The sequence below is a fragment of the Erpetoichthys calabaricus genome, chromosome 18 (genome assembly GCF_900747795.2).
Source record: "Erpetoichthys calabaricus chromosome 18, fErpCal1.3, whole genome shotgun sequence".
NCBI lineage: Eukaryota > Metazoa > Chordata > Cladistia > Polypteriformes > Polypteridae > Erpetoichthys > Erpetoichthys calabaricus.
The window spans coordinates 75,014,259-75,040,373 of NC_041411.2; the positions used below are offsets into that span (position 1 = coordinate 75,014,259).

The window sequence follows — 26,115 nt, forward strand, 5'->3', positions numbered from 1 at the left end:
GACACAAAGATCATCACTTTTACTTACTGGCCATGGGATCGGCACCAGGAGACAGAATAAACACAAGTGGGATCACAGCGTTTGAATCTGTGTAACTCTTAGAAAGATCAAAGGGAGGCGGTTCCACAAACTTCTTGCCCAGCTTATCCGTCACGTAATTTGTGATGGCAGGAACAATCTTAAAGGGGAGAAAAAAAAGCAACAAATTGAACTTTCTAGTTATGTTGGACGTCTGAATGTCTTGTCCCCGATTACCACGCAGTCTTTCTTCACACAAATGAAGTTAAGTCAAGAAGCCTGCATGGACATTGTTGCTTACTGCAGAGGTCAAGTGGCTCAAAGCTGTGGAAAATCTCGAGTACCTTTAGAAGAAAAGAGCAGGTTCAAGAAGGCAGGCCTGGCCTTCTGTAATTTGTCCCTAAATCAGCAAGTGATTCTCGAGATATCAAATTTAAGGTGAGAATGTAAAATAACTGCTGCTCGATGAGCCAAAATGGAGTCCATCGTTTTATTTTTGTTTCAAATTTTAATGAAGTGTAGCATTATGGTCACATTTGTAAAGGTTTTTTTCTTTTTCCCTCAGAGTCACTGAATAGACTACACAAAATGTTTTATTTATTTTTTTTTATTAATGAAACACGTATGTGAGTGGAATGATTTGTGTTTTTAAATGTACCTGTTGTTCTTTATTTCATGATAAGTTTGTTAACGAACATGTCTTGTTTTGACATTATTTTAATATTTTTAAAGTGCATCTCTTGCCCCTCTGACAGTTCAACCTCAGTGCTATGACGAGAGAGTCACTGAATAGGCTACACAAAATGTTTTATAGTTTTTTTGCTTACTAAGTGCATTCTTTACAAAATTGACAGAATTCTGTGGCACTGGCACATTTTTTGAGTCTTTTGTCCGTTGAAGAAATTCCAAGTGGTCTTTTTTGACCAACACTTCAAACTTTGTGGAAGAGTATTCATCATTACCATCCAGACACGGACAGCAGCTCAGCTGTGGAGATTCAGGACTCACCGTCTTGTGGATATTAGCAGGGCCTCTTCTAGAAAAAGTCCCCAAACTGTAAGTATAATCTGAGTCTCGATATGCAGGATGTCAAAGTCATAACGTTGATGTCATGTCAGCCGGTTATCGTTAGAGATACGTGTTTTTGTGCAATAATATTTGGCGTATGGAATATTTTCAAAGACGTACATGTAAAAGGGTTCCTCTTAGAAGCATTGCAAATATGCAGTATATCTCCCTTCGTGGATCTCCAGCTGCAAATATGCAAACCGTATCACAGACCTTCTCTTCTCTCTATATATAGCGTTCCAGTGCAGCCCTGTCTGAGGCTATTTTAGATACAGTACATGTATTCTGTCTGGATTCATGTTTATAAGACACTTATTCCAAAGAAACCATATTAAAAAAAAATATACTGAAAATTATATCAAATAATATCTCACCATCTTAGCTACTGGCTTGTAAAATGAACATTAATGAGAAGTGTTGAGTTTCTCATTTGCTTTTGTGAGAGAATAACGGAGTTAACAAGAGTGAAGCATTTAGTCTGCAGTGCATGTTGAAATATATAAGCATTTGTTTTAGAAATGTCATGAAGTGGACTACTGAAATGGTTAAGTAAAAATAAAGACAGGAATGTACTGGGAGGAAGGTTGATGTCATACACAAAATGTACTGGGAGATGACAAATGTATCAGCAGATGTCGTGTAAACAAGCAGACTGGACAGTTGTGACATACGCGGAGATTTCAAGGCGAACAGCTGAACCTAAGAAATATGAGAAGAACATGAGTGTAGGAGAATAGACTTTTAATTGGGTAAGTTATTTGGGTGTAAGCCAATGAGCCAATCCAAGTAAATGTATGCATTAATCAGATCTGTTCTGTAAATTCAGTTGTTCATACAGCTGAATATTTGGCCTTTGCCTTTTTTTGACCACTCTGTGACAGACTGCTGTGATGAATGCTCCCTCTTCAGCATTCACTGAAGAGTTAATAAAAGACACAATGTGGACAAGCTTCCTCCTGCCTGGTCCGTGTCTCAAAGAGGTTTTAGTGAAGACAAGATTTCTTTCTTTAATATATTTCCAAATTTGGTTTCTTCTTTTCAAACCCCTAACACTCATAAGTCATTCAAAGAATTGGGACCTATTTATATTGGGGTCACCTTCAGGGCTCTGGAACAAACTAATCCAATTCAGACATGCAAGGTTGCGCTGTCAGCAATGCCTTCTCCTCAGGCATCACCGGAGTACTGATGTCCCTTCTGTCTCCTGCCCGGAAGCCATGCTCCGTATGTAAAATGCTGGAAGTTGATGTTCCCTGTTGAACCAGCATCAGTGAGCAAAGGACTCAATGTACAGTCCTGACGACTGGTTCTGTTCATTTTCTATTTGTAAGCCCAGCAGGCCGCCCCACCAAACGGAGTTTGTCAAAAGGTGCCCCAAACCTTTATCATGTATTCTGCTCTTTTGTTACAAAACAATAAAGTATTTCATATTGTGAGAGAGAGAGAGAGAGAGAGAGAGAGTGAGCTGCAGGGGGTGGTCTTATAGGGGGGTAGTCACATTTCTTATTCTTTTGGACCAGGAGAGTCAACTCAATTCTATGTGGTTAATTTTGGTGTTATCTTCTGCTACTAGTTGAAGGTTTGAAAGCAGCTGGCAAATATCAGAAACCATTTTATGACTTGTCAGTATGAGACACAGATGATGCTGCCAAAAAGTGGTTTTATAAATGATCTGCACAAAATAACACAAGACAGTTAAAAACATCATCACATCCTCCCTACCTTACCTTATCAGGTCTGAGACATCGTAAAACGATCATCTTTTGGAGGTCATTAAGTTTTTCATTCCAGGGCTTCGGCAGTGGAACGTTGTATGGCTCCTTACTGTCGTACATTGGAGCAAAATCTTTTGGAGTCTTGTGGAAATGCTCTCTATGAATAGTAAATCAAAAATACATTTTAATTATCAAATAGAACATACAATTCTTAAAGATATACGAGGTCTGTCCATTAAATAACGAGACTGTGTTTCTATCTCTTAAACAAAGCAGTGAGAACCGATTACTAAAACTGTCCAAACCTGTATGACAAGCGACAACACCCTCTTCCGTTTAGTTGATTATCAGTCACCGTTTAATGCAGTTGTGTTTCCCCTTTTCATACGAAGTTTAAAAGTCAAGCAACGTGTCAATTTGAAATTTTTAGTGAAATTGAACAAAACACCAACTGAGCCTTTTCAAATGCTTACTGAGGCTTACAGGGAAGACTGCATGTCTCGTGCATGTGTGTTTTTCCTGAAATCGGTGCTTAAAGGAAAACATTTGGAGTCAATGGATGCAGTAAGGAAGAAAACGTCAGATGTCTTGAAACAGCTGACAGAAACTGATCTGCTCTACGCCTTCGACCAGTGGAAATCAAGACTGCATCGGTGCGTAACTGCGAATGGGGAGTATATTGAAGGGAACAAGCATTAGAATTGTTATATAAATCAAAGTGAATTATTGTGTCAGTCACGTTATTTAAAAGACAGACTTCGTACAGTTTGTTTTAGGGCCTCCCTCAGTCATGATCCGGATTGCCAGGTCCTTAAACTTATAGCCTAGGTGGGCAGCTTAAAAATAGCCAAGGTGGACACGTTCTTTCACAGTGTTAGAGCACAGCGGAGGGCGGGCAGAGGGTGCCACTGATTAATTCACAGAAATGGAGGCCAGCGACCTCTGAGAAGAAGCAACACAGTCTCCCGACCTGAGAAAGTCTGCTAGGTGGACAACTTGAGGACTAGCAAAAGGCCACCACTCTCTTACCGAAATGCCAGCCCATGTTGGTCATTTAAAGAATCCACAATATTGAGTAAGCAGGATACAATTAATACAATTAAAAACTTGGAACAATTAAAAAAAATATAAAGCATCAATCAGTTATTGAGCACAGAAAAATCAATCATCCAAAAAAAAAAATATTATATACATATATATATATATATATATATATATATATATATATATATATATATTCATGGCATTCGTAGTCTGAACCACAATCTGATTGTATGGGTGGTTACCTACCAGGTAACGCTTGTGGTTGGTCAGCAAGTCGGCTAACATCCGCCACGGTGCCCTCAGTTGTGAGAAGCAGATCATAGAATGGTCGAAAATTGTTTTACTGTGACACGCCGTGGCGCAATGTTAGGGACTTCGCCTCTAGTGCTGACGTCCGAGGTTCGATTCCCGAGAGGGAGTGCAGTGAGTGTGTACGCCTGATGAGCCCAGAATTAGGGCGAAACACGTGTCGCGTACTCTTTGCATTATTTGACAGTAATACAATTTTCAACCATATATATATAATTCCACTAGTTGCAGTAAATTTATCTAAAAACCAATATTATAGGTTTATACACACACACACACACACACAACAGCCATTATCAAAAACAACTTGAAGACCCTTTAGCTGTTTTACTATATGTGTGAACTTGGAGAGGTCTCCGCTAACTCTTAAGAATAACCCAGTGCAGAGGACATACGCCAACCTGTGCCTGCTGCCCCACTGGCTTTTGTAAGAACACCCTGGCAATGCCATATCTTAGCCGTATTGCTGGCATATGAGTCCTATTAATCTTTGTCTGGAGAAAATACCTTCAGATAGATAACATTTTTAGTGAAAACATCAAGCCTCACACTCTCTATTACTGAGGTGTTGCACTTGCAAGTTGTTGAGCCGTGAAGTTTGCTTTGTTTTCGACGTTGTGTCTCTTTGTGTCAGTAACACGATGTCGCTGTTGCACAGTGGTGTTTGCTGCACACATGGCTATCATAGTGAGAAGTGAGGTGCACGCAAGTACAGACAAAATTTAAAAGTGCCTGCAGGCACCATCTAGTGGCTGTGCTGAGTGTGAGCAGAGTGGACTACTCCATACACACACAGGTCTTTTGTTTATAATAATAATATTAGACATATATAAAAGAGAAACCAGTTTTGCATAAGAAAAAACTATTACACATAAGAACAAAAAAAACATACAAAAAACAACATTGAATTACAATGAGAAACAGAAATAGATGTTAATTGTGGATTGACTTAACTATTTATATAAAGTTCCAGTAAATTAATAAAGTGAAACCCTGTATTAATATTCCCACATAAATGTACAATAAAAATTACAAAAGCTGAAAAAAATGAAATAATTGAAAAATTACAAGTCAAATGCTATAAACATACCAAAATATACAGAATAATGACTTTCAAAAAATGTTTATACAAGTAGGGGAAGTGAACAAAAAAGAGACAAGGTGTCAAAAACTAGCTAAGAAATTAATATAATAATTGAAAAACAGTGTGAGCCCATTAATGAACCGATCAGGCCTATATTTACACTATACATTTATTTAGATTTATAAAATCATGAAGACCTAGAAAAGTACATAGCATGGAGTAATACTGGGAGTTGTTCCACTGCTTTCTTGATCCAGCCACGTGTTCTTTGTTCTTATTTATAATAATTTTTTCTGATGTAAAATTGGTTTCTCTTTTATATTATACTAGCTGTCCCCCGCGGCTCCGCCCACGTAGTACTGAAACAGGACAAACTTTAAAAATCAATACAGGTATTGTTGACTAAGCACAGGCAAGGTACGCTCCAAAACATGGCCAGAAGTAGACCTGTTTGTTTGATAAACAAACTGCCTTCTGCTATAGCCAAATATTTCAAATTTGGACTCATCAGTCCAGAGCACCTGCTGCCATTTTTCTGCACCCCAGTTCCTATGTTTTCATGCATACTTGAGTCGCTTGGCCTTGTTTCCACGTCGGATGTATGGCTTTTTGGCTGCAACTCTTTCATGAAGACCACTTCTGGCCAGACTTCTCCAGACAGTAGATGGGTATACCTGGGTCCCACTGGTTTCTGCCAGTTCTGAGCTGATGGCACTGCTGGACATCTTCCAATTTCGAAGGGTAATAAGCTTGATGTGTCTTTCATCTGCTGCACTAAGTTTCCTTGGCCGACCACTGCGTCTACGATCCTCAACGTTGCCCGTTTCTTTGTGCTTCTTCAAAAGAGCTTGAACAGCACATCTTGAAACCCCAGTCTGCTTTGAAATCTTTGTCTGGGAGAGACCTTGCTGATGCAGTAGAACTACCTTGTGTCTTGTTGCTGTGCTCAATCTCGCCATGACATGAAACTGTCTTCGACAACCTCACCTTGGTAGCAGAGTTTGGCTGTTCCTCACCCAGTTTTAAGCAGTTTCTCTTTCAGTTAATGACTGTGTTTCAACCTACGTGTGACATTGATGATCATTAGCACCTGTTTGGTAGAATTGGTTGATCAGATACCTGACTAGAATCCTACAAAATCCCTGACTTTGTGCAAGTGTACCTATAAGAATTGATGCTGGTTTGAAGGCAAAAGGTAGGAACACCAAATATTGATTTGATTTAGATTTTTCTTTTGTTCGCTCACTTTGCATTTTGTAAATTGATAACAATAAACAATCATTAATTATATTTCTGAAAGCATTCTTTGTTTACAGCATTTTTTCACACCTGCCTAAAACCTTTGCACAGTACTGTATATATAATATATATATATTATATACAGTATATAGAGAAAAAATATTTATATACATATATACCATATATATATATATATATACCATATTATATATATATATATATATATATTCACGGCATTGGAAGTCTGTGTCACAATCTGATTGTATGGGTGGTTACCTACCAGGTAACGCTTGTGGTTGGTCAGCGATCTGCTAACATCCGCCACGGCGCCCTCAGTTTGTGAGGAGCAGATCATAAAATGGTTGAAATAGTTTTACTGTCAAATAAATGCAAAGAGTATAATAATATATATATATATATATATATATATATATATATATATATATATATATATATATATTATATTATATTATTTATACACACTGAAGGTTTCTAGGTATATTTACTGCATTACAAGTGGAATGATATATTTTTTTCTGTACTCAATGATTGATTGATGTTTTATATTTTTTAATTCTTCAGTATATTTAATTATGTTAAGTTTCCTGCTTACTCTGTATTGTGGATTGACTATCAGTATGCAGGTTCATTTGCATTCTTTATTAATTACACGGCAGTTTTGTGTCATTTAAAGAAAACAGCTCATTGTCATGATCAGAGCTGAATTCTGGGGTCTTATAGCCTTTTGCTGTTATGGATGCCATTTTGCATGCCGTTGTTAGTGTTGCACCCCACATTTCTAGGGGTGTGGTCTCCAGGGTCGTGACCTCGAGATTATCAGCAGAAGGAATAAAAGATTAGCATTTGTAATAAATCCTTCTACGGCTAATCCTTCCTGGCCAAGGGGAGACCAAGTCAGTGTCCTGTAGCCAAAGAAGCAACCACCCCCCCACCCCCACGACCCAGATACGAGTAGTGAGTTAAGACCCAGAGGTATAACTTAGTTAGGAGTCCGGGGGAAAGTTCAACCCAAAGGCCTACTGGTGTGCGGAAGAAGCCAGACGAGTGAACAATGTGGGAGGTGAGGGATCTGCACTGGCAATCGGAAGGTTGCCAGTTCGAATCCCGTAAATGCCAATTTTGACTCTGCTCTTTTGTGCCTTTGAGCAAGGCCCTTAACCAGCAATTGCTGAGAGTAGTGAGAAAAGCGCTATATAAATGCAAAGAATTATTATTATTATTATTAAGAGAGAGAGTTTTCTAGATAATGAAGAACTGAACCTGCGGTTGAGTTGTCCTAATTAAATGCCAGAAGAAATTGGGGCCTGAGGTGAATCAGGACTATGTTTTAACTTTTATTGTTCTATTGCTTTTTCCTGTAGGTGGAGTGATGGCTCTGAGACTAGGGATCTGCACCAGCAATCGGAAGGTTGCCGGTTTAAATCCTGTAAACGCCAGAAGTGATTCCACTCCACTGAGTCCTTGTGCAAGGCCCTTCACCTGCAAATGCTCTGTCCTGGGTATGACGTTAATCTGCATCCGGCCCTGCAAGTAGGCCCTCCAACCTGCAGGGAACACCTGGGGGTTGGTGGCCATACAAACCCTCACAGTGTTCCAGTGTGGTGCTGAGGTGTCGCCCGCTGCACTCGGGTCCCAATCTGGGTGGTCTGTCATGTGGTGGATGCGACAACGCACTAGCAGCACATCATCCCAACTTCTCTCTCTCTCTTGCGTGCTTTGCTTCTCATAAAAGTATGATTTATGCTTATATATATTTAGAAATATTTGTTATTTATGTACGAGTTGGAGTAATCAACATTGCGATTAATACAAGGAGCTAAATGAATTCTCTTAATGGGATGTTAAGAATGAGGAATGTATTCGGTCCTAAGTTGTGTCAGGCAACAAGCATCTTCTAGACATTGAAGTTCTTCTTCTTTTGGCAGTTTCTAGACGTACGTTCTGTCACATGATGGATGTTCCCAAATGGGAAATGCACTTTTCCTTACACTTAACCAGAAAGCATAATTTGCTGCTTCCCATAAATCCATTTGGCTTAATCTGAGCATGATGTGCAACATATTTTTAGCATTTAGTCTGTACACATTAAAAAAAGAAAAAGCACGAATATCCGGTAAAGAAGCATGCAGTACCTTAGACCCTTAAACGAAGGCAGGTCACTGGCTCTGCAGATCTCATCCCAGCTTTTGTCAAGCAGCCATGAAGGGTCCGGATTGCTCAGGTTGTTTTGGAGGCCAACCCCACCAGTGAGAAGGAACATGAACTCCTGATAATCAATTTCGTTTCGGGCCCTGCAGAAGCCAAGCAAGTTGTTATTTAAAAAGTAATTAAATGAATACAACAGCAAAATCCACAATGTGTCACGTATTTATGTGTATACGGCTTCTCAGTGAGCAAATCCATTTCTCATTGCAAGCCTGCAAGGATACGAGGGATCAGGACCTGGAAATTTTAATTTCTATAAGAATATCACAGAGAAAACTCCAAAAGATTTTAGTAATGCTGATATTCAGTGATAAAAGCAAATCATTAACTGAAAGGTGACTATTAAGGAATTAATACTGAAGCAGACAAGGGACAACACCATAAAAGTGAATGCGTTCGGAAGGCCAAATGTGGCTGAAGCAGACATCACTTACATCAGCAGGTTGCAGCACAGCAGGAAAGAGAAGAGCAGCTTATCCTTTTCAAAGAGGGAGCGGCAGACGTTGCAGTACAAGTTATAAGTGAAGTAGTCGTTTAAATAGCGCAGTCTTTTTTCCAAAATCTTAGATTTGTTGCTGAAACAGGAACAGAGCGACAAAAGTCAAAATCAGAAAGGCACCTCACATCTACAGACGTTTCATTTCATGCTAATTTTTATATACAGACGCAGACAAATGTGTTGAAAAAGTGCTGCATGCCTCCTGAAAAGTGACGAAATGAAAAGCCACTGTCACCTGCAGACCCGCGTGCCTTTGACATGGCATCGAGTAAAGCAAAGCAAGTCAGACGAGAGATCAAGTGTCGCCGATTGTACACAAAGATTCTCAAGGGGCTTGGACACAATTGTTGGGACCCCTAGAAAAGATTACCTAAAGAGCTGGTGATTTTTCAAACTCGCGGTTTCCCTGAATTCGTATCACACTCGTCTCCAATTGTACAGTCAGTCATTCAGCTGATTTAAATGGAGAAAAGTCGTCACTCTGCGGTTTGGCGACATCGTGCGTTTCACACGGAACTTGAACCAGTGAAAGCAAAGGATTGGGAGAATTCCGATGGGATTACAAGGGAAATGACAAAGAAGCATGTTAAAGGCAAAGAAAGGTTAGAAGACCACCTCCAAACAGCTTGATGTTCCTCTGAACACAGTTGCAAATATTATAAAGAGGGTTAAGGTCCAGGGAGTGTAGAAAACCTCCATGGACGTGGCCCACAAGAGGAAAATCAACCTCAGAATGTGCAGAAAGATAGTTTATTTCGCCTTATACAATTTCTTGTATTAGGAATTTGTTCGTTTTTGCATACCCCTTGGGGTCAGAGTGCAGGGTCAGCCATTGTACAGCGTCCCTAGAGCAATTGAAGGTTAAGGGCCTTGCTCAAGGGTCCAGCAGAGTAGGATCTCTTTTGGCAGCGACTGGGATTCAAACTGGCAACCTTCGGGATACCAGCACAGATCCTTAGCCTCAGAGCCACCACTCCACCCTGAACTTCCAGGAAATCCAAGCTGAACTCCAAGGTCAAGGCCCATCACTGTCTCGTCGCACCATCCATCACTTTTTGGGTGTGTCACACACACCCAGGAGGCAATCTAAGGGCTTAACTGGAGGTAAGATACAGAGTAACAGGTTGATGAATGGTACCAATGCCTTCTCTCCCTCTCCACAGACCACCTGAAGGAAAGCCCACATAAGACTCCGCCCACTTCCGGTGTGGTGACACGCCCTCCTGCAGACTTCATTTCTGCCCGAGTCCCCACCCTTTCCTGTCCTGCCCCTATAAACCCCAAGCACTCCAACCTCCTGATCAGTCACTACTGCATTTTCTCGCAGTCCTTTATGACTACTCTGCCTCAAAGTTCATTATGTTTGCTGCCAACAATATACAGGGAGGATCCCCCCAAACCTTTATCCGTTTCCTCTGTTTATTTCACAAATGACAGTTAGCTCAATGGATGAAGACCCAGAAAGACTCCACTGTTGAAAGAAAAACATCAAAAAAAAAAAAAAAAGACAGACTGGAATTTGATAAAATGCAAATTGATGGGCCACAATGCTTCTGGGAGAATGTCCTTTGGTCAGATGAGACACATCTGGATCTTTATGGCGAGTCGCATCGGCTCTGCGTCTACACACAAAAAATGAAGCTTTCAAAGAAAAGAACACCAAACCTACCATTATAGAGAAGCATATATAACATCCGGCGCCGCCGTGAGTGGCAGCCTTTTCAGCAGCTCCGTGTATTGTGAATTTCCCATTGGGATTAATAAAGTATCTATCTATCTATCTATCTATCTATCTATCTATCTATCTATCCTTAAAATTGGTAATCTACATGTACTACAAAAGTATTAAGAGCTCACGAGAAAGTAAGTATTGTATTTCATTAAGGATTAAAAATGTAAGAGTTAGGATTAAAAAGGCTCATGCCTACATATTTTTATTATTCTGTATAAACTAGAAACCACCAATATTTCACAAGCCAAAGGTTAGACATGAAGGACAAGTAGAAAGGATGGGACCCTTCTTTTAGAGAGGGAATGTGAACTTTGCGGCTATAAAACATTGGTGGCAAGTGCTGAGCTGGTTGGGAGTGAAGATAAGCCTTGTCAGAGAGACATGACGGACAGAGAGGGGTCTGACAACCCCTCAGCTACGAAATATTGATGGTGGAATCAACTAGAGGCAGGAATAGAGCAGTGGAACGTTAGGAGTCAGATGATGATAGGGAGTGAAGATAAGCCTTGTCGGACGGACATGATGGACAGAGAGGGATCTGACAACCCCTCAGCTAAGAAATATTGATGGTGGAATCAGTTAGGAGTAGGAATAGAGCAGTGAAATGTTAGGAGTCAGATGACGATGAATAATGGCTTGTATGATAAGAATTGCAATAAATGTAAGAGTTGCCCATGGCTGCTCACTCATTCCATCTTAAGTGAGTCTGTATGTGCGCCATACAATAAATTTTGATTCTGCTGCCTGTCCTGAGACTCCGAGTGCCTTCTCTGGGACTTAGTGTGCCCATGCCTGCCTGCTTCTACAGCGTGAAACATGGAGGAGGCTCACTTATGTTATGTACCTCCCATTAGCTGTAGGGTGGTGAAGGGGTGAGAGATAGTTGGCCGGTTAGAGACAGGGAGTGATTAGGGGGCCAGAATGACTAGGCTGTGGTGGGCATTTTAGCCTGGACATTGGGATACACCCTAATATTTTTATGAAGGATGTCCAGGGATCTGTAATGACCACAGAGAATCAGGAACTCGGTTTTATGTCTCATCTGAAGGGTGGTGCCATTTTTAAATCTGCCTGACCAGGAAGTGCTTCCTCTGTGAAATGTCTTGACACCAGAAGTGACTCAGTTGAGACGGGAGTGGTGTCAGACAAAGCTCACCTAGAAAGGTTTATAAAAAGATGAAACAAAAGGAATAGCAATCATGTCAAAGAAGAAGACTGTTTCAGGTATTTGCCAGAATAAAATATTGATTTGCACACCGGACTGTGTACGTGAAGTCATGCTGAGGGCTTGGGGGGCTTGGAGACATCTGCTGGTGGTCACATTAGCTTCCTTGTTTTACAATATTACACATGGTAACCAAGAAATGGGAATGAAAGCAGGGATTGTTGGCGCAATGGTAATTAGCATTAGAAAGCAGACACAGAAGTAATAATCTATACTAATTAATAAAAGGCAAAGCCCTCACTGACTGACTGACTGACTGACTGACTCACTCATCACTAATTCTCCAACTTCCCGTGTAGGTGGAAGGCTGAAATTTGGCAGGCTCATTCCTTACAGCTTACTTAAAAAAGTTAGGCAGGTTTAATTTCGAAATTCTAAGCGTAATGGTCATAACTGGAACCTGTTTTTTGTCCATATACTCTAATGGAGGAGGCGGAGTCACGTATCGCGTCATCACATATTACGCCTCCTACGTAATCACGTGAAGTGAAAACAAGGAAGAGATTTACAGCACGAGTCAAACGCGGGAACGAAGGTAAATGACGTTAATTGTTGAGTGTCTTTTAATACTGTGTAATTGTTGAGTGTCTTTTAATACTGTGTAAGCATACATATTAACAGATGTGCAATTAAACGTGTGCATTTACGGGGTGATTTCTCAGGCTTAAAGCTTGAAGTGATCACTCGAGTGAAGGCAGCTTCACAAAAAAACAGATCCTTAACAAACTGTTATTGGTATATTTTACCTCAATTTTAAAAGGTTTTCTTTTCTTCTTAATAAAAATTTAAAAGCAGAACTTCGCCGGTGCGAAGCGCGTGGATTTGAGCGACTGACGCATACAGACATATTCATGAGTGCAGGTACTTCGGAAACAGAGCACCGTGTAAACCTAAAGTTTAAATTAAGTTCATAGACCTACAAAAGGTTGCCATTGATTTCAGGCAAGATTGCTTTTCTCCTGTACAACTATACGTTGCATTCTTAACAGTAAGCTTGCACGGCTTGGTCATATTCCAACCGGAGTGCTGAACTGACAATAGACAGACAGACAGACAGACAGACAGACAGACAGATAGATAGATAGATAGATAGATAGATAGATAGATAGATAGATAGATAGATAGATAGATAGATAGATGTGTATGTATGTAGATATGTATATATGTGTATATATATATGTAGATATGCAAATATGTATATGTATATATATGTGTCTGTATGTGTGTATGTATATATATATATATATATATATATATATATATATATATATATATATATATATATATACAGTGGTGTGAAAAACTATTTGCCCCCTTCCTGATTTCTTATTCTTTTGCATGTTTGTCACACAAAATGTTTCTGATCATCAAACACATTTAACCATTAGTCAAATATAACACAAGTAAACACAAAATGCAGTTTGTAAATGGTGGTTTTTATTATTTAGGGAGAAAAAAAAATCCAAACCTACATGGCCCTGTGTGAAAAAGTAATTGCCCCCTGAACCTAATAACTGGTTGGGCCACCCTTAGCAGCAATAACTGCAATCAAGCGTTTGCGATAACTTGCAATGAGTCTTTTACAGCGCTCTGGAGGAATTTTGGCCCACTCATCTTTGCAAAATTGTTGTAATTCAGCTTTATTTGAGGGTTTTCTAGCATGAACCGCCTTTTTAAGGTCATGCCATAGCATCTCAATTGGATTCAGGTCAGGACTTTGACTAGGCCACTCCAAAGTCTTCATTTTGTTTTTCTTCAGCCATTCAGAGGTAGATTTGCTGGTGTGTTTTGGGTCATTGTCCTGTTGCAGCACCCAAGATCACTTCAGCTTGAGTTGACGAACAGATGGCCGGACATTCTCCTTCAGGATTTTTTGGTAGACAGTAGAATTCATGGTTCCATCTATCACAGCAAGCCTTCCAGGTCCTGAAGCAGCAAAACAACCCCAGACCATCACACTACCACCACCATATTTTACTGTTGGTATGATGTTCTTTTTCTGAAATGCTGTGTTCCTTTTACGCCAGATGTAACGGGACATTTGCCTTCCAAAAAGTTCAACTTTTGTCTCATCAGTCCACAAGGTATTTTCCCAAAAGTCTTGGCAATCATTGAGATGTTTCTTAGCAAAATTGAGACGAGCCCTAATGTTCTTTTTGCTTAACAGTGGTTTGCGTCTTGGACATCTGCCATGCAGGCCGTTTTTGTCCAGTCTCTTTCTTATGGTGGAGTCGTGAACACTGACCTTAATTGAGGCAAGTGAGGCCTGCAGTTCTTTAGACGTTGTCCTGGGGTCTTTTGTGACCTCTCGGATGAGTCGTCTCTGCGCTCTTGGGGTAATTTTGGTCGGCCGGCCACTCCTGGGAAGGTTCACCACTGTTCCATGTTTTTGCCATTTGTGGATAATGGCTCTCACTGTGGTTCGCTGGAGTCCCAAAGCTTTAGAAATGGCTTTATAACCTTTACCAGACTGATAGATCTCAATTACTTCTGTTCTCATTTGTTCCTGAATTTCTTTGGATCTTGGCATGATGTCTAGCTTTTTTAGGTGCTTTTGGTCTACTTCTGTGTGTCAAGCAGGTCCTATTTAAGTGATTTCTTGATTGAAACAGGTGTGGCAGTAATCAGGCCTGGGGGTGGCTACGGAAATTGAACTCAGGTGTGATACACCACAGTTAGGTTATTTTTTAACAAGGGGGCAATTACTTTTTCACACAGGGCCATGTAGGTTTGGATTTTTTTTCTCCCTAAATAATAAAAACCATCATTTAAAAACTGCATTTTGTGTTTACTTGTGTTATATTTGACTAATGGTTAAATGTGTTTGATGATCAGAAACATTTTGTGTGACAAACATGCAAAAGAATAAGAAATCAGGAAGGGGGCAAATAGTTTTTCACACCACTGTATATATATATATATATATATATTTGCAGTTGGAGATCCACGAAGGGAGAAAAAACGAATCACGTATCATAAAATAGTTTTATTCCTGAGCTTTCAACCCCTACCAGGGGTCTTCATCAGAGGATAATGCTTAGACTTACAAGAATCAAAGGCAATATATAGCAACACATTCAGTTTGGGGGGGGTGGGTGGAGGTGACTAAGTCAGTATGATCGGGGGGGGGGGGGTTTGTATAGTTTAATTATTGTGTACATGTCCTTCTTAAGTTGGCATATGCTGGATTTATGTCCAAGTGTCTGTTGATGAAATCGACAGCCGAAACACGAAACGCAGTTTATAGTATTCCGTGCAATTCTTGCTCAGCGGTATACATAGGACAAACGTCAAAAAGAATTTCAACACGTGTACAGGAACATCGCAACGCCGTCAGAAGAAAGGACGCACTATCTTTGATATATGCACATACTAAATCGACAGGACACACATTCAACTGGGACAACGTAAAAGTAAAATTTAAGGCCAGTACTAAAAGTGCCAGAGAGTTGGCCGAGTCTTGGCTATCAGATGAAAACGCCATCAACAGACACTTGGACATAAATCCAGCATATGCCAACTTAAGAAGGACATGTACACAATAATTAAACTATACACACCCCCCCCCCCCCCGATCATACTGACTTAGTCACCTCCACCCCCCACTGAATGTGTTGCTATATATTGCCTTTGATTCTTGTAAGTCTAAGCATTATCCTCTGATGAAGACCCCTGATAGGGGTTGAAAGCTCAGGAATAAAACTATTTTATGATACGTGATTCGTTTTTTCTCCCTTCGTGGATCTCCAACTGCAAATATGCAAACCGTATCACAGACCTTCTCTTCCATATATATATATATACAGTAATCCCTCCTCCATCGCGGGGGTTGCGTTCCAGAGCCACCCGCGAAATAAGAAAATCCGCGAAGTAGAAACCATATGTTTATATGGTTATTTTTATATTGTCATGCTTGGGTCACAGATTTGCGCAGAAACACAGGAGGTTGTAGAGAGACAGGAACGTTATTCAAACACTGCAAACAAACATTTGTCTCTTTTTCAAAAGTTTAAACTGTGCTCCATGACAAGACAGAGATGACAGTTCTGTCTCACAATTAAAAGAATGCAAACATATCTTCCTCTTCAAAGGAAACAGAGAGTAAAGCAAACAAATCAATAGGGCTGTTTGGCTCTTAAGTATGCGAAGCACCGCCGGTACAAAGCTGTTGAAGGCGGCAGCTCACACCCCCTCTGTCAGGAGCAGGGAGAGAGAGAGAGAGAAACAAAGTCAAAAATCAATACGTGCCCTTTGAGCTTTTAAGTATGCGAAGCACCGTGCAGCATACTTAAAAGCTGCACACAGAAGGTAGCAACGTGAAGATAATCTTTCAGCATTTTTAGACGAGCGTCCGTATTGTCTAGGTGTGCGAACAGCCCCCCTGCTCACACCCCCTACGTCAGGATCAGAGAAAGTCAGCGCAAGAGAGAGAGAAAGAAAAGTAAGTTGGGTAGCTTCTCAGCCATCTGCCAATAGCGTCCCTTGTATGAAATCAACTGGGCAAACCAACTGAGGAAGCATGTACCAGAAATTAAAAGACCTATTGTCCGCAGAAATCCGCGAACCAGCAAAAAATCCGCGATATATATTTAAATATGCTTACATATAAAATCCGCGATGGAGTGAAGCCGCGAAAGGCGAAGCGCGATATAGCGAGGGATCACTGTATATATATATATATATGTGTATGTATGTATGTGTGTATATTTATGTGTATATATATGTTGATATATATGTGGATGTGTATATGTATATATATATATATGTATATATGTAGATATGTATATATAAGTATATATGTTTATGTATATATATGTTTACATAACCTCTTTAACACACTACTTCTCCGCTGCGAAGCGCGGGTATTTTGCTAGTCTATATATATAATTCACTAAGCAGCCGCCAGCGCAACCAAGACACCCATGAAGCAGGATGAAGCCACGCCCACCAACTCTAAGACCATTGGATACGACGACAACTCACAGAGCCACACCCACCAACTCGGACGCAGCAACTCGCAAAACACAGTGTCATTCGCGTTCGTCTCTGCTACACTCCACATGGCACCTCTGAGCCACATTGACTTTTCATTATTCTTTTCGGTTACGACGCACGACCGTGTCCACCATCGCAAACTGTTTTACACGCCATGGTCTTAGAGTTGGTGGGCGGGTCTCCGTGAGTTGCTTTTGCAAGCGGGCACATGACCAGGCTGTGTGTATGCTTCGAGAACGAGGGTGGACATGGCAGGACCATCTAAGAAGAGGCATGTTTGTTGCAGATGTGAATCACAGTATGCGGCGTGTAAAACAGCTTGAGAGAGGTATTCCATGGTCTTAGAGTTGGTGGGCGGGTCTCCGTGAGTTGCTCTTGTGACCGGGCACATGACCAGGCAGTGTGTATGCTTCGATGTGAATCACTGTATGCAGCGTGTAAAACAGTTTGTGAGGGGTATCCCATGGTCTTACAGTTGGTGGGCGGGTCTCTGTCAGTTGCTCTTGCGAGCGGGCACATGAACAGGCAGCATGTATGCTTCAAGTGCAAGAGTGGACGCAACAGGACCATCTAAGAAAAATCATGTTTGTCGCGGATGTGAATCGCTGAATGAGCGTGTGACGGCAGTCCTCCAATTGTCAGTCATGGACAATTGTATGTTGCCCTCTCCAGAGTTCCATCTTTTCATTCACCTACAGTCATATCCTCAAACCCACCCCATTTGGACAACTGTGTCTTTCAGGAAGTGTTCACCCATCAATGCATAATTATGCGGCGTATGCCACGCCACGGGTTGGCTAGTAATAATAATAATTCTTTACATTTATATCGCACTTTTCTCACTACTCAAAGCGCTCTCCACACTGGGAGGACCTGGGAAGCGAACCCACAATCTCCTTACTGCAAAGCAGCAGCCCTACCACTGCACCACCTGTGAGGTTAAGTCAATCAGTGTTACTTCAAGATATGACAGGCATCTAAAATATTCTATTTACAATAAATAGTATAATATAATTCCTGGAAAGTGTCTTTAAAAAGTGGGATCAGATGGTTGACATTCATGGACCGCTTAAACACAGACATTCAGACCTTTATAAGGCAACATGGTCCATAGCTTTTATAGCTGAGCTTTCCAGGAAGGTCTGAAGTCTTGAGAGACACATACTGTGGCCATTATAAAAAGTCTGCAGTGCTCAGACTTCATTTACATTTTATAAGCAATAAAGCCAATGTAGTAATTGGGGAAAGAAGTTGGGCCGATATGGCAGTAGGTCACAGGGCTCAGACTGACACACAGTGTAAAAATGCACGACAGACACTCACGGTCTCGGGTCTCACCTGTCCTGAATGGAGTTTATGTACAAGTTAACAAACCAGGTCAAGGAGTACTGGTACATGGGATCGATGTTAGCCAGATCAGCGATACTGAAGAACAAGACAGAAGAGTGTCGAGCGATGGGCCGATACCCCTCTCTTGATTCAGCAATTTTTATTTCGGTCTTCTCTGCAATCTAGAAAAATCAAATTGACAAGTGTATTAAAATCAAAGCCATAGGAACACAGAGAATCCATGAACTGCCATCATCAACCACAGAAGAGAGGGCAGGCAGACGTGCCATTCATTTGAAGGAAAGGGGATCATTTAGTCCAGGGGTGTTGAACTCCAGGCCTGGAGGGCCGCAGTGACTGCAAGTTTTCATTCTAACCCTTTTCCTAATCAGTGAGTAGTTTTCACTACTAATTAATTCCTTTTCCCTTCATTTCAATAGCCCTGTTTTTAAGGATTCAGTCCTCTGAATTGATTTGTTTCTTCATTAAATGGCAGCCAAACAGAAATGAGACGTGAAACGAGCCAAGAGATGACCAGCTAAACTGGGATTTCAAACTCCAACCAATTTCACTCCAAACAGTCTCTTAATGAGAAGCTGATTCTTGCTGTTAATTAAGCCCATTATTTAATTCAATGGCTTGTTGCTGCTCTCATTCTGCCACAGCAGATATTTCCAAATTTGTTGAAGAACACCGGCAAAATGTTTTGGTGACCTGAGAGATCAACTTTACTGAGACCTTCACCTTTCTTTATTTTCAGATATTGTGTGATGAGCACAGGTGAGCTGGTCACGTGGTGGCTTGTTTGTCTCATTATTGTTTGGCTACTAATTAAGGAAAAAGAGACAACTAAGGGGCTTGAGTCAAGTTAATTAAAACTAAAGCAAAAGAAGTTAATTAGCAGTAAAAACTAATGAAGAAGATGGTTAGAATGAAAACCTGCAGCCACTGCGGCCCTCGAGGACCGGAGTTCGACACCTGTGATTTAGTCGGTAGGGGTACATTAAATTCAGACAAATGTGTACAGAAATTCATTTGACGGCGGTACGGTAGAATGAGATAATTGTCAAGGCGGAGTGGTGGCTCTGTGGTTAGGGATTACTTGCTTTGTGTGTGTGCTTACAACTGTTTGGAGTATTGTATAATAAAAACCTTCATTATTTGAACCCGGGACTGTGTTTGTGTGTTCGTGTTTAGAGTTTGGAGCTCGCTGATGCTCCATTTCCACCACAATACATTTATTTATTTTTACTTATTTATCGATCAACCGATTGACTGTATTATTTATCCTGTGAGTCTGCATCCTTGTTTTTTATGTTTCTGCAGCTATATGCATCTGAATTGCTACTTGGGATTAAGTGAGAAGTCAAGCAAAATGACCTTTTATTGGTTAACTAAAAAGATTACAATATGCAAGCTTTTGAGGCAACTCAGGCCCCTTCTTCAGGCAAGATGTAATCTTTTTAGTTAGCCAATAAAAAAGTGTCATTTTGCTTGACTTTTGACTACATTCATAATGGCTAAGACAGTACAACACCCCAGTACTTAGTTACCGTATCTACTCACGTATAAGTTGGGTCTTGAAACCCGAAAAATCAATCATAAAATCAAACCCGACTTATACGCCCATTCAAAAATACGACACTTAATTTTATTTTTTTTGCATTTTCTTGTCTCCTCCAATCTCACATCAGTTTCACAGACGCATTGAATTTTGTTGCAGCAGCACAGTTACCAATTTCTTTCGCTACTTCAATGACGTTTAATTTAAAACCAGCTATCATATTTTCTTCTGATCAAACGCTCCATCGTTAGATAAGGGATGCTCTTACAATAAAGGTGTATGAGGGTGTGAGATATGTTCCCCTTCTTCAGGCAAGATGTAAGCCTGAGTTGCCTCGAAAGCTTCCATATTGTAATCTTTTTAGTTAGCCAATAAAAGGTGTAATTTTGCTTGACTTTTCACTACATTCATAATGGCTAACACGGTACAACACCCTAGTACCAGGGACATGCGGTCAGGGGAGGCAGGTGAGGCATCATGAAAAATAAAAAAAAAACGAATAATGATAACATAAAGTAAATGTATCCACTGGTCTGTGCTATAAATTTGTTTTCTGTATGATTCCAATAACTTTGATCATTTTTATAGTCAAAATTGCTGAATTGGCGCATCTCCTGTTCAAATACAGGGGAGAAACGTGAGGTGCAGCAGCGACGAGCCTCACCACCCCTCGGACTGCGCTCTCCCTCACACACGGGGCTGATGCATGCAGTTGGCGTGTGCCTGCTGCTGTCTCTCTCTGTCTGTATGTCGCCAATATAATGTTTGCAGACACGTTTAGTATACACCCTGACTTTCTAATATCTTTAATGAGTGTGTGTGACATATTTAGTCTTGCTGATTGAACATAAAACCCGCAGCGAAAAGGCATAAGATGAGGCAGACAGTACCATGACACCCTGAAGGGGGCCCAACAGGTGCTCATTGCTGCTGTTCTTCTACGCAGAGGCTCTCAGTGCCAACAGGTTAGCGAGATCAGAAAGTCAAGTGCACTGCAGCGCTCCGTTTATTTTTATTTTCTCTTCCGACTGACTGCCAAAATAGAAGACTAAGATTTTTTAAAACTAAAGGAAAATTAGAAGGGACTTTTAGAAGAAAGTGACGGGAGATTTTCGTGGAGAAGGATAGGTGCATGGACTTCATTTACAAATGAAGGTAAAGACCATAAACGGTTTTCAATTTTATAGAAAAATGGGATCAGACTAAGAAAAAAAAATCCAATATTTAAAAATTAAATTTATTCTTTTGTGTTTTTTTTGTTATCCTTTTGTTGAACAGTCTGTATTAAAATTGATTAAAGCATCAGAATTAAAAAGCTTTTAAAAACAACTAAATTTTTCAATTAAGGTCAAAATTGAAATCCGTTTTTGTGTACACCACTCTATACTTTCATTTGTATTGAATGAGTATGAATTGTGGAATTGGAGTGGCAAATTTAGAACACACGGAGGGTGCCGAGCAAATACGCTCTCTCGCCGCTAAAAACGTTAACGTTCTTTCTCAGGCATATATGCGCCTTACCTGTGTGTGTGTAAAGAAAGCTGATGAAATATGAAACATAACCAGGAGTTAATGTGTATGTGGCCAGTTGAATAGTGAAAATGATACTCTTTTGGGTTCATATTTTGTAAATTTCATTCTGAAGGAGTCACTAGCCATGAACCCCACCACACTTTAGTGCCCAGTACTACCCTTGGAATTAATAAAGTTTATCAAAAAAAAAAACCAAACAATTAAAGAATAATGATGAAGGACTTAAAGTTAACACTCTTCTTGTACGGGCCTGAGAACAGATGTATTTTTCCTAACGACACTAACCTGTTGCTTTTTGCTGATCTCATTCGACATGACTTTAGCTTCATCCAAGATCTTGATGGCAGTCTCGTCCTCCAAAATGTTGCCTTCTGATGACTGTAGAGTCTCCAGGATTTTGTCTTCTATCTCCTTCAGTTGTTTCTTGTTAGCAGCAGACTGTAATATCAGGGCGTTTCTTTCATCTTCCAGTTCGGGCCTATGCAGGGCATGGAAAGAAAAGCAGTCATTTGACTTCTCGCTTATTCCATCTCCAAATTTGACTAAGAGATCTTCTGTCTAGAAAACAAAACACACAGCAATCTTTGTCTGCAAATATGCAGTGAGCAAACAATACAGGGGAAAGAGACAAGGGATGATTAGGGGGCCAGAATGACTAGGCCATGGTGGGCAATTTAGCCTGGACATTGGGATACACCCTGCTTTTTTATGAATGGGATGTTTTATGACCACAGAGAGTCAGGACCTCGGTTTTATTTCTCATCTGAAGGAAGGCACCATTTTTACAGCACAGGTTCCCATCACTTCACTGGGGTATTGGGGTCCACACACACAGAGTCCAGGGTAAGTGCCCCCTGCTGGCCTCACCCACACCTCTTCCAGTAGCAAGGCAAGCTTTTTCCTAGATGGTCTCCCTCCTAAACACGATCAGCTTCAGGTGGATGACCTGATCTGAAGTGTAGGTGACATGGCTGCTACTAAAGAGGTCTAGAGTCCACCCTTTGGCTAAGAAAATTAATTTCTGAACTTAAAAAAACAAAAAAAACAACAAGAAGCAAAGCATCATGAAAGTTTAGTGGGCGCTGATGAAGGTGTACATGGAACCCTTGCTCTTACCTCTCCTTTGCAACGACAATGCCTAGCAGTTGGTCCTCCAAACCTTCAGGTGTGATCATGAAGTTGAGCAGGGACACTTTTGTGGCTAATTCTGGTAAATAATGTGGATTTCTCAGCTTGGTTGTAATATAAAAGCGGAAATCGGGAGAATACTCGATAACACTTTCTCCCAGCCTGATGCAGTCTACACCACCTGCAGTCAGAAAATAAAATACAAAATGCTAGAAAAAAAAAAGAATTACACCAAATGGCAAAAAAGTCACAAAGTCGAGGCGGCTTAAACGCAAATAATTATTACAACTAAACTACAAGCAGCACAGCGAAATAGCAAGCCAAATGAGAAGTTACTAGTGATGAGAACTTTGACCATCTCTCTAACAGAAATGCAGAAAATACTGAAAGTCAAAATCATAAAATCAGTTGAAATTAAACAAAAGCAGCAAGGACTTCACGAGCAGATGCAGCAGCAATCCCTCCCAACGCCCACCTACCTTCATCTACGCACGGATGCAATTTGAAAAGATGAAGAGCACTTGTTACACGTTACAGTTGTCTGTTCGTTTCTCTTTAACTTATTTTTTTTCACAATTTACGTGCAGATTCATTTTGCTCCACTACCTCACCTTGCTTAAACGTCTGTTTCAGCAACAGGGTCTCTAAGGAAGGGTCAAGTTCTTCGCCGACATTTTCCAGAAGAAGAGGAGTGCCAAACTGGACGCAGTTCTCGAGGATACGCATGTAGTCGGCATCCGTCAGCTTGATGACGCTCAGGTTTTTCTCCTTCTCTGAATTCTTCACCCATTTGTTGGCTTGCCCTTGAGGGTCGATCATTAAAGGCCTGGTGATGAGATGTAAAGGGGTCTTTAAAGGGTGAATCCTGGTTTTTTTTTGGTCCGATATTTACAAATATTCTCTATCAGTATTGTAATGGAGAATAATATCTGGCATACAGTTTGAAAATATTTTGTGATTCTTAACATCTAACAATTGACATCTTGCCTGAAGAAGGGGCCTGAGTTACCTCGAAAGCCTGCATATTGTAATCTTTTAAGTTAGCCAATAAAATGTGTCATTTTGCTTGACTTCTCACCACATATCTAACAATATAAATGTTTAAACAAGCAGGGAAGTTAAAATCTAATTTTTAAAGGGAGGATTTGTATAACTAGTCATTGCTCTGGCACATTTATGACCCTACTAGTCTGTGTGCCGCCTGAAACTCCAGATCAGCATTTATCAGGTTGTATGGTTGCCAGTATTCAAATGTACTTTGCTTATCTCTATAAAAAAAAAAGTCTTGGAAGGGAGACTAGGGAGACGAGACGTGATCTTCTTGGAAGACAATTTGACGCCCCGCGAGAGACAATTTAATGTCACGTGAGACAAGGCAGTGAGACAACATTTAAAACAAGTTCACGGTCATCTAACCTGGCAGTTGCTGGAATGCTTTTGGCAGACACACTTCATGTGCTCCCAGCTCTTAAAACAACGAGAAGCAACAAGCAGAACAGGCAGCTCACCAGCAGCAGCAAGCCAACAGATGACCCGACTGCTACTCCTCAGCACGCATTCAGCCAAATGACCACCTCCCCCTTCACAACACAAGCGGCAGAGACGCGAAGTGGCAAAAGGACAGCTACTGTACAGGCTTTTAAATGATCGACGTGCAGCACGATAAGCAGAATATGCAGCTCGCCAGCAGATGATCCAACCACTCCTCTTTAGCATGCATTACTCCAACCCCCCCATCCCCCACTTCACAATGTGAGCGGCAGAGACGCAAAGCGGCAAAAGGACAGCTGCTGTACAGGCTTTTAAATGATCCATGCACAGCGCGACAAGCACAACGCGCAGCTCGCCAGCAGCAGCAGCAAGACAGCAGCTGATCTGTCCGCATCTCCTAAGTGTGCGTTCAGCCCCCGCTCTTCACAACACGAGCAGCGTTTTACATCCCACGAGAAAGAGATTTAACCACACCAGGGGCCAGAAATAAAGGATGAGTATACAGTATTGTTTTTACAAAAGTTTTAAAGTAAAAGTTAAAATAATGCATATGTAACAATTCCCATGAAAATAACAATCTCTTTAAATTGTACATCCAGTAAACCAAAACCAGGGGTGGGCGAGCGAAGCGAGCAGGGGGCAGAGCCCCCTAGTTGTCATCATTTATGAATATTATCATCAATAATACATTGTTTAAATTGTAACTTAACTCCTGCTTGTCTTTTACTACACCTAATTGCCTGAGGTTATAGATGTAGAAGGGAAGGTGGGGAGAAGTTATAAAGTTCAATACCTTATAAACAGTGCTAAGTCTGTGAGATTTGAGGCATTCTGCAAAGGCTACAAATTAATAATACAGAAGGGGAAAGCAGAGGAATATAATACTCTACCAAGAGAAAACAATGCGATACCTTTAAATATATCGCTTGTATTGCCTATGTGAGAAATTGGATGAAGAAAATCACCACGCTGACCTTTACGTCTGACTATTTGCTTCAACACATCAAACCATTCCTCAAACATCGAGGCACGCACGTTGATCTGTTGGAGCTACAAGCCTGCTGTCACATGTTGATACCAAACGAAGATGCTGACGTCATGTACCAAAACTTGCATACACCCGCCAACCATATTTTTGCTGGTACTGCAAGTCGTGCATACTTCTGAGTTAATTTCTGAGGACGTGTCAAAAGAAGGTTGAAAACGCATGTCAGTCATGATGTGTTGCGCATACGTGTTCTGAGCGTAAAGTATGAAATGACCCTCGGGATTCCTTTCAATGAAGGCTAATACAGAGTCTCTCTATGCCATTTTCTATCCATGGGGAAGCGCAGGTCATGCTGTCAGTTTGTGCAACAATAAGCACATTATTCAAATTTTGTACCTTTTGTCTTTGCATAATTTTGAGATATATACAACTAAACTGTTTTTTTAGACCCATAGAATCAGATTATCACATTAGTTTCACTCTGTCTGCCTTCCTTCGAAAACTAAATATTATTATGTCCCAGCAATGCCATTATTGGCACGGCTATTTTGTGGCAGGAGGGTCAGCCATTGCCTTGCAGGAGTGTGAGACGCACGCACATTGTCATCAGCGCCACCTATAAGTTCCGTTTCTTGCGATTCTAACTCATCAGTGTTTAGATAAAAATACTTTACGTGCAATTCATTGTGCCTTTCTACACTCGGCATTCTGGCTTTCTTTACGTGGAATGGTTTTTGACTTTTGTCTTACTTCTCTGGCTTGGCGAAAGATCAGTTTGTTGTTTTTTGGTAAAGACCCCTGCTTGGATCTTGGACTACGTTTGATCTCCTGATCCTATAAATAATATTCTTTGTCACTGTCTCTTGTTGAGATTTACACGTTCACGGACCATGCTAAACCACTCTGGACCATACTAAGGTGGAGAGCC

At 40.7% G+C, this 26,115-nt stretch overlaps 1 protein-coding gene across 1 annotated transcript in view; it reads right to left on the reverse strand.

The window, feature by feature from the left end:
- Positions 1-26,115, reverse strand: part of dnah12 (dynein, axonemal, heavy chain 12) — a 182,417-nt gene that overhangs the window by 31,813 nt on the left and 124,489 nt on the right. The window contains exons 57-64 of the mRNA XM_028824412.2: positions 23,320-23,534; positions 22,697-22,889; positions 21,866-22,058; positions 18,493-18,665; positions 9,138-9,278; positions 8,631-8,789; positions 2,814-2,958; positions 28-178 (exon numbers count right to left, since the gene is read on the reverse strand). Coding sequence (XP_028680245.1) covers positions 28-178; positions 2,814-2,958; positions 8,631-8,789; positions 9,138-9,278; positions 18,493-18,665; positions 21,866-22,058; positions 22,697-22,889; positions 23,320-23,534 — 1,370 coding nt within the window. The remainder of the gene's footprint in view (positions 1-27; positions 179-2,813; positions 2,959-8,630; positions 8,790-9,137; positions 9,279-18,492; positions 18,666-21,865; positions 22,059-22,696; positions 22,890-23,319; positions 23,535-26,115) is intronic.